The sequence below is a fragment of the Ixodes scapularis genome, unplaced genomic scaffold, assembly GCF_016920785.2.
Source record: "Ixodes scapularis isolate PalLabHiFi unplaced genomic scaffold, ASM1692078v2 PGA_scaffold5__190_contigs__length_132052651, whole genome shotgun sequence".
NCBI lineage: Eukaryota > Metazoa > Arthropoda > Arachnida > Ixodida > Ixodidae > Ixodes > Ixodes scapularis.
In genome coordinates this window covers 14,931,253-14,940,681 of record NW_024609880.1, presented here as the reverse complement: position 1 = coordinate 14,940,681, position 9,429 = coordinate 14,931,253, and the positions used below count along the sequence as shown (strand labels likewise).

At 45.1% G+C, this 9,429-nt stretch overlaps 1 protein-coding gene across 1 annotated transcript; it reads right to left on the bottom strand.

Moving 5' to 3' along the window:
- Positions 1–332: 332 nt before the first annotated feature.
- Positions 333–674, bottom strand: LOC120850153 (tigger transposable element-derived protein 4-like). The gene has a single exon (XM_040222564.1). The coding sequence runs from the start codon at positions 672–674 to the stop codon at positions 333–335; it is 342 nt and encodes a 113-aa protein (XP_040078498.1).
- Positions 675–9,429: the final 8,755 nt, after the last annotated feature.

Below are 9,429 nucleotides of genomic sequence, written 5' to 3'. Positions count from 1 at the left end.
CTTCTTGTTAAAGGTGTATGTTACGGGTAGGGGGCCGCATCCTCGCAAACATATCGACGACTTGAACTTGCCAATGACTAGCGGGCGCAGTTTTGATGATCTGTCCATGTTGGTCGTCAAAAGGATAGTGACGCGAACCTTGCTCAGCTTTCCACCATGGCAGTCCTCATTTCGGAGCGCCAAGGTCCTGCTTGGAAGCAGCTGCCAAAATAACGCAGTCTCGTCCGTGTTAAAAGTATCACATGGCTTGTACTTTTCCATAATTGCCGGCTAGTTGTCATCTATCCACTTCTTGACGCCTTCCGTATCGACGGCACACCTTTCACCAGCCACTACTTTTCCCACAATCGAGTAGCGGTCTTAAACCGTTGCAGCCATCCAGTGCCTCCGGTGAAATCTTCAACCCCCATGACGAAAGCATAATCTCTCGCCTTGCTCTGCAGCATGGGAACAGAGACGGGTAGGTTCTGCGCGCGAATGTCCAGGAACCATTGGTAGAGAGTCTTCTCCACCGCGTCGTAGGCCGGTTTCCGGATGCGTTTGCTGTCGGCATTCGGTCGTTCGTGGGCTTGGTTCTTGATTGTCGACTTATTCTTTAGTATCGTGCTCAACGTGCTTCTGGTGATCTTGAAGGTTGCAGCCACGTCCGATTTCTTTCTCGCCGCGCTCGACATGGCGATTAATGTCCACCTTGTCAGAAAGCGGCAGCGCTTGCCGCTGCTTTGTCGTCATTATTCTAGCGGACTGCACACACTGCCAACCGCAACAAAACAGAAATGGCAAAGACTACCAATGGCAACAACGTGCTTGCGCAAGGACATGCGATAGGCCCCGGAGCCCCGGATGTGAGAAGGATGGCAAGGCATGGCCTCCGAGATCCCGAAGCGCGCGAATGCTTCTCCGGCCATCCCATTCGTGCGGAGAGGGCGTAATCGAAAATAGAGAAGGAGGCGGCGTGTCTCCGCGGGGAGGCGCTCCCAACCCAGTCATCGACAGCATGGCGCGAGGTGTTACGTCCAGTTACTGCAACTTATACTTACAAATTTTTGTGTATTGTGGTAGAACGGTGAACAGCTGCTCTGGGGACGTAGATAGAAAATTTGTGATGCTTATGTAATTATTTAATTTAAGATATTCATCTGGCCATGTTGCGGCTAGCGCTACAGGCGCGCCTTTTGATATATTTGATTGCAATCTGTGCTCGTATAAAACTAAAAAAAAAAACTCCGTATATAAAAAAAAAATATTAGTATTTTCCTAAATAAAAATATTCATGCTGCAATACTTCTTTTTACCTTCGCACATTGTTTGGCGTAGCTTTTTGAGCCTCACGAGGTTTGATACTATATAATGAAGTCCGTGTTGTACTTCTTTTAATATTTTTAATATTTATTACCCAACTTTTGTGGGTCGTATTGCGGTGTTTGCTTCTACTAGAAGTACCTGCCGGGGTCACACTGCTTATACATTATACACAAGACAGTCTGCAGATATCAGTCACCACGATATCCGTGGTTCAAATGCTGCGTGCCAAGTGGCTAATTGAACTCGTTGCGTTGCGGCATTCGAAGCTCAGATTTCGTGGTGACTCGAGTTTGAATGTCTTTGCAGACTGTCTTTTGTGTACGATGTACAAGCAGTGTGACGCCGGGTTTGGGGAAAAACCTTTGGTGGTGAAGTACAACCAGCTCGCAATGATTTCGCCATTTTTTTATGAACTTCGTGATAATTGTTGGTACTCATTGAAAAGGTGGGGCGTTATCTTGTAAACGTCTAGTTTCTGGCAGATGTAGCACAGACCACCGTATCCCGTAATGCACTTTGTGGTGTAACTTATTTGATATGCAAGCAAACAATGGGATCTCAAGAAAAAGAACTCTAGTTAGTCTGCTATCCATTTGCGACAGCCGGCGCAGAATGACCCGAAGCTAATTTTCACGGCCAGCTACGCTTTATTTTAGCCCAGTATGAATAGCTCACAAATTGCGCGGCATGGCAGCTCGCTTGCAACTGCTACACATAAGTTGATTATGATACCCAATAGTAAATACTGTAAGCTTTTTTTTTTTTTTTTGCTGGAATTATTAGTTCGACCAATCTGCAGGCCTAGGCAGCTTGTTAAGGAAAATCACCCGATCTTCCTGTTCTGCGACCAAACACGCGCGGAAAGGACGGAAAAACAGAAATGACAAGCAGAAGTAAACAAAACCACGTGTCACAGTTGGAAAAGAAGGGACACATCGCGATGGGCTTTTACAAAAGACGGGCAAAGTTCTAAGTTAGCCACTTCCGCTGCGCACAACCGTAAAAAAAACAAAAAACAAACAAACAAACAGCAATGTTGTTTTTGGCGGTGGTCTGCGAGAGATTGTTCAGGAAAAGTACCCCTCCGGGGAACCTCTTCACCCCTATTGGGGATGCAAGCACTCGTGCGTACAGATGGTTTACGCCGGCGAAAGTATGCATTGTATAGGTACGTGTATGTGCGTGTTTGTGGTGAGAAGCGATTGTATGAGGGCCGCGGCGCTGCCGGGACGAAAAAAAATGCCGCGGCGCTAGTCCTCTGGAACAGCACTCGCTGCACACACCAAACCATACAGAAACATATACCCACACACACATGCTTCAGCATCTGTTTGTCCCCCACTGGGGTTCCTCTCCCAACCCCCAAACACAATTCCAAAAAGCAAGCCGTTAAAAAAAAAAAAGTAATGGCCGGTATGGCTTGCTTTGAACCCCCTTGTAGACGTGACTGCAAGGCCTGTACCCGGCCCGGGCCCTTCGTGAATGTTGACCTGAAGCACGAGCTCGGCCCGAGGGCCGGGCCGGCCCGTGGCCTGCGGTCTGGCCCGTAACAGTGCAGATCTCTACCTGCGAGGCTAACGGCTCGCCAGCTTGCCCCCTGTTATGACTGGGCAGACAGCGCGCCTCGCGGCGAGCGACGGAGTTAGGGCAATTACACTTTTTTGCTGGGGAGCGACTCGAATGGGATGGCCGGAGAAGCCTTCGCGTGCGCGCTTCGGGATCTTGGAGGCCATGGGCAAGGTTACGACGTTCTCCAACTCTCCAACAGATGGCGTTACGGCCGCGTCGCGGTTAAGGCCTCTGTATACTGAAAGGTAGCGCAAACCATTGTCTGAATTGGGGGAGAGAAATTTCTCCTCGCGGTGCTCTTTCCCTCTCAAAAGTTCTCTTTCCCCTCACTTCAATTGGATCTGGCGCAACACGTGACCGTTGTCTTCCCATGATCTCGCGCGATTCCGTCGTCTGCTCGAAACCAACGCCATCACTGGGCGAGGCGTAGCGGTGGCTCCGTTGTTCGCGGCCCGGCCATAGGTTTTTTTTTTATATATATTTTACCACAACCTCGGTGGCAACGCGATGCCATCATGCTGCGCTGTTGATTGCACAAACAGCATTGCGAAAGGAAAGAAGCTTTTTGCCGTCCCGACGGGAAAGGAAAATCCTTAACGGCGAAGACAATGGCTCCACCAGATCGGTCGAAAAAGTTTCGAGTGCCTCCGAGGGAGACTTTGCGAGGTAAATCCCTGCCAAACTCTGAATTGTATTACCTGTCTCTTTCGGTCTCGCCGATGAAGATCACCTAGTACGATCATGAGACGAGAGAAACGCGGAACTATATTGCCGGCACGAAGGTCTTTGAGACGTCTTTTACCGCGTATTTGATATTGAAAACCGACTCGCTCGCTCTTAGCTCGCTTGCATTGAGTCGGCCCAGTTGAGAATGATGCCTGAGAGACTAGGGCGCCACTAAAATAAAGAGGGTTGTAGTGTTACCGCGTGCATCTTGCGTCAGTGAAAGGAGAGTCACCAACGATCGCGCACCTCACGATTTTGTTTGCGCCACATATTTCCGCTATCGGTGCTTCACAAATGGCAACTAAAAATATGCGATGCTGCATTTATTTTTCAGGATCACTTCACGAACGATCAGTTTGTGCCAGTGATCTTGGCAAAGACTGGCCTCAAGAAGCTCAAGCCATATGCAGATTAATTCTTCAATTTTTTCAACCGACCTCTTCCGAATGTGCAATATTTTGCATTGTAGCAATAAATATTTTCTTGTCTTCATCTTTGTAGGTGATTTGTACTTTTGTGATTAAAGGGACCATGAAATGACCTTTTTACTTTTTCCAGATAACTTTTACATTAAACCGTCAATGTTCACTGAATGCCGAACAGGCATCCGTTTTCGTCTCAATTTATTAACTTCTACACAAAAAATTATTGAAATATCGACTTTTTCATTCTTTCCGACTGACCGTAAAACAAGCCGTGACGTAGGCTTGATAGAAGTACTGTATTCGCGCTGTTGGTAAGCGCTTCGGGACCGTTCTTTTACGATTGCAACTCGATACTGACGCGACACTCGGCAAAGAAAGGTTGGACCGGGGTTGAACGTATACCTCCCACGAACTGTTATAGCTCGACAGTGACGTGCAGTCTGTCAGAATAAAAATGGCATACGAATAACAAAGTTTACATACCGTGTTACGAAGGTAATCCATACGACGTTTATTTCAGCTCTATATCACACAAAACAAGAACATAGAATCGACGAGAGTCCTTTTTCGATGAGTGTTCGTCAACACTGCCTCGGAAAACAAGGGGAAGAGATTGACCTCACCTCTTAATCTAAAATTGAGGTCAGCGATCAAACTATAATACGGGAAGGGTCCACAAGGGTCGCGCGGGCATATTCCATTTAGCACGCCAGCCGGTCGTAGGCAGACGGTCTTGCGACGAAGCAACGCAGCGCCGAGTTGGAATGCCTGCTAGGCCTATATTCTGAGCAGCTCGCTTCGTCGGAGTCGGTGGATCCAGCGTTCTTGTTCGTCGTGGTCTGTTTTAAGTACTGTTTTCTTGCTGCTTGAAGTCGGCACGCGCGAGAAGAACACGTAGAAAAATAAACGTTCAGTCAGTCAGAGTTTTGAGAGGAAGGAAAACAAAGAAAATAAACGTTCGTCAGTCGCCGCCAACGTTACTACAGGTTTTCCCGCTCATTTTAATCCAAGCGACGACCAATTTAATCCCGGGGTCACTCAATTTAATCCAAGCGCCATACAATTTAATCCAAGCGCCACACAATTTAATCCCGGGGTCAGTCAATTTAATCCACAATATATATATGGACTTATTGTGTTCAGTGGTCGTGTTTCGCTTACACATTTGGTAACTTAGAATAATTGTTTATAAAATTTGAATTTTTGGGGGGCAATTGAGAATTTTATCACTAATGTGATTACTTTGAGTTACTAGTCCCACTACTGACGAGGCTTAATTGATATGTTGGTTACTCTTTTTACAGCGCAGCTTTTAGGCACCCGTTTCCGGCTTAAGCAGCGTCGGCATTGCCGACGCCGTCGGCGTAGCCACGCGGTGCATGATGGGCAAATTCCCCCGCTAAATTTAGCGGAAAATTTCCCCGCTAAATTTAGCGGAAAATTTTTACTGCTAAATCTAGCGGAACATTTTCCCCGCTAAATTTAGCAGAACATTTTCCCCGCTCTATCTAGCGGAAAATATTCCCCGCTATATTTAGTGGAATATTTCCCCCGCTAAATCTAGCGGAAAATTTTCCCAGCTAGATTTATCGGAAAATTTGCGCCGCAAAGTCTAGCGGAAAAGCTTCCCCGCTAAATCTAGCGGAAAATTTTTAAGCTAAATCTAGCGGAATGTTTTTCCTGCTAAATCTAGCAGAACATTGTCCCGCTAAATTTAGCGGGCAATTTTCTCCGCTAAATCTAGTGGAAAATTTTTCCCGCTATATTTAGCGGAAACTTTTCCCCGCTAAATCTAGCGGAAAATTTTCCCAGCTAGATTTATTGGAAAATTTGCCCCGCAAAGTCGAGCGGAAAAGCTTCCCCACTAAATCTAGCGGAAAACTTTTACTGCTAAATCTAGCGGAACATTTTCCCCGCTAAATTTAGCGGAAAATTTTCCCCGCTCTATCTAGCGGAAAATATTCCTCGCTATATTTAGTGGAATATTTCCCCCGTTAAATCTAGCAGAAAATTTTCCCCAGCTAGATTTATCGGAAAATTTGCGCCGCAAAGTCTAGCGGAAAAGCTTCCCCGCTAAATCTAGCGGAAAATCTTTAAGCTAAATCTAGCGGAATGTTTTCCTGCTAAATCTAGCAGAACATTGTCCCGCTAAATTTAGCGGACAATTTTCTTCGCTAAATCTAGCGGAAAAATTTTTCCCGCTATGTTTAGCGGAAAATTCCCCCGCTAAATATAGCGGAAAATTTTCCCAGCTAGATTTATTGGAAAATTTGCCCCGCAAAGTCGAGCGGAAAAGCTTCCCCGCTAAATCTGGAGGAAAAACTTTCCCGCTAAATCTAGCGGAAAAACTCTCCCGCTAAATCTACCGGAAAATTTTTACTGCTAAATCTAGCGGAACATTTTCCCCGCTAAATCTAGCGGAAAATTTTTAAGCTAAATCTAGCGGAATGTTTTTCCTGCTAAATCTAGCAGAACATTGTCCCGCTAAATTTAGCGGTCAATTTTCTCCGCTAAATCTAGCGGAAAATTTTTCCCGCTATATTTAGCGGACAATTCCCCCGCTAAATCTAGCGGAAAATCTTCCCAGCTAGATTTAGCGGAAAATTTGCCTCGCTAAGCCTAGAGGAAATTTTCCCCCGCTATATCTAGCGTAAAATTTTTTCCGCTAAATTTAGGGGAAAATTGTCCCCGCTAAATTTAGCGGAAAATTTTTCCTGCTAAATTTAGCCGGAAATTTTCCTCGCTGTTTAGCGGAAAAATTTCCCCGCTAAAATTTGCGGAAAATAGGGAGTTTTCGTAGACCGCGCTGCGCCCTCCGCTAAGCGTTCCGCAACGAAGAAGTTGCTACTGCGCCTGCGCGCCGATAGCCTTAACTGTGGAGTTCCCGCTATCGTAGCGGGTTGCGGAGGGCCTTGCGGGACGGCGAAAACGATCTACGAAAACTCCCTAATCTTCCCCGCTAAATCTAGCGGAAAAGTTTCCCCGCTAACTTTAGCAGAAAATGTTCCCCGCTAAATCTAGCGGAAAAATTTTCCCCGCTGAATTAAGCCAGAAATTTTCCCCGCTATATCTAGTGGGGACATTTTCCGCTAGATTTAGCAGAGAAAACTTTACGCTAATTTAGCGGGAAAAAATTTTCCGCTAAATTTAGTGGGTAAAATTTTACACTAGGTTTAGCGGGGAAAATTTTCCGCTAGATTTAGCGGGAAAATTTTTCCACTAGATTAAGCGGGGAAACTTTTCCGCTAGACTTGGCTGGGAAAATTTTCCGCTAAATCTAAAATTTTCCGCTAGATTTGGCGGGGAAAACTGTACGCTAGATTTAGCGGGAAAAATATTCCGCTAAATCTTGTGGTAAAAATTTTACACTAGATTTAGCGGGGAAAATTTTCTGCAAGACTTAGCGGGGAAAATTTTCCGCTAAATCTAGCTGGTAAATCGTTCCGCTAGATTTAGCGGGGAAAAATTTCCGCTAGATTTAGCGGGAAAACTTTTCCACTAGATTAAGCGGGGAGACTTTTCCGCTAGACTTGGCAGGGCAAATTTTCCGATAAACCTTGCTGAAAACTTTTTCCGCTGGATTTAGCGAGGAAAATTTTCCGCCAGATTTAGCGGGAAAAATTTTCCATTAGATTTAGTGGGGAAGCTTTTCCGCTGGACTTTGCGGGGCAAATTTTTCGCTAAATCTAGCTGGGAAAATTTCCCGCTAGATTCAGCCGGAAACTTTTCCCGCTCATTGTAGTGGAAATATTTTACACTAGATTTAGCGGGGCAAATTTTCCGCTAGGCTTAGCGGGGGAAAATTTTCCGCTAAATCTTGCTGGGAAATTTTTCTGCTAGATTTAGCGGGGGAAATTTTCCGCTAGGTTTAGCGGGAAAATTTTTCTACTAGATTTAGCGAGAAAACTTTTCCGCTAGATTTTGCTGGGCAAATTTTTCGCTAAATCTAGCTGGGAAAATTTTCCGCTAGATTTAGCGAGGAAAACCTTCCGCTAGATTTAGCGGGAAAAAATTTTCCGCTAAATTTAGTGGGAAAAATTTTACACTAGATTTAGCTGGGACAATTTTCCGGAAGACTTAGCGGGGAAACTTTTCCGCTAAATCTAGCTGGTAAATTGTTCCGCTAGATTTAGCGGGAAAAATTTTCCGCTAAATTTAGCGGGAAAAATTTTCCACTAGATTTAGCGGGGAAACGTTTCTGCTAGGCTTTGCGGGGCAAATTTTTTGCTATATCTAGCTGGGAAAATTTTCCGCTAGATTTAGCGGGGAAAACATTCCGCTAGGTTTAGCGGGAAAAACGTTTCCACTAAATTTAGCGGGAAAAATTTCACACTAGATTTAGCGGGAAATCTTTTCTGCTAGACTTAGCGGGGAAAATTTTCCACAAGAATCTGCGGGGCAAATTTTTCGTTAAATCTAGCTGGGAAGATTTTTCGATAGATTTAGCAGGAAAAGTTTTCCGCTAGATTTAGCGGGGAAATTTTTCCGCTAAATTTAGCGGGGGAATTTACCCATCATTCACCGCGTGGTTACGCCGACGGCGACGCCGACGCCGCTTAAGCCGGAAACGGGTGCCTAAGAGCTGCGCTCTAAAAAGAGTAACCAACATATCAGTTAAGCCTCGTCAATAGTGGGACTAGTAACTCAAAGTAATCACATTAATGATCAAATTCTCAATTGCCCCCCGAAAATTCTAATTGTATAAACAATTGTTCTAAGTTACCAAATGTGTAAGCGAAACACGACCACTGAACACAGTAAGTTCATATATATATTCTGGATTAAATTGACTGACCCCGGGATTAAATTGTGTGGTGCTTGGATTAAATTGTATGGCGCTTGGATTAAATTGAGTGACCCCGGGATTAAATTGGTCGTCGCTTGGATTAAAATGAGCGGGAAAACCTGTAGATTCTAGTAACGTTGGTCGCCGCCACCCGAGTAACTGTCGGCCCTGCCCTACTGCGCACGCGCAGTAGTCTCTTCGTTTACCACGCGATAGATGGCGCTTGGCTCTCAGCATTATCAAATTTGGCAATTTTCGCCACACATCTCTAAATATGCTACAAAATGTGGATCTGAATATTATTTAACAAAACTTTTAGGAAACATTCGCCGGCAATTTATTGTTTACGATCGCGGTGCTGGTGAGGTAGGCTCTTACCCAATAGGCGACGTGGATTCGGCTGACGTGCTCCGTTTCCGCGGATGCATCGTAGTGAAAAGGCGAAGGAAAGAAGGCGCAAAAGAGTCCAGTTTTCTTTTAAAAGTTCTATAGCAAATAATTTTTTTTGGCTTCCTATTTTTGTGTTTTTGTGTTTCTTTTCACACCTTTTACGACATGCGGTGGATGAAACTCGATTTTAAAATCATTTCATGGTTCCTTTAATGATACATCAATTAT

Coding starts and splice junctions, on each gene's coding strand:
- LOC120850153 (XM_040222564.1), bottom strand. CDS start 674: ATGTCGAGCGCGGCGAGAAAGAAATCGGACGTGGCTGCAACCTTCAAG.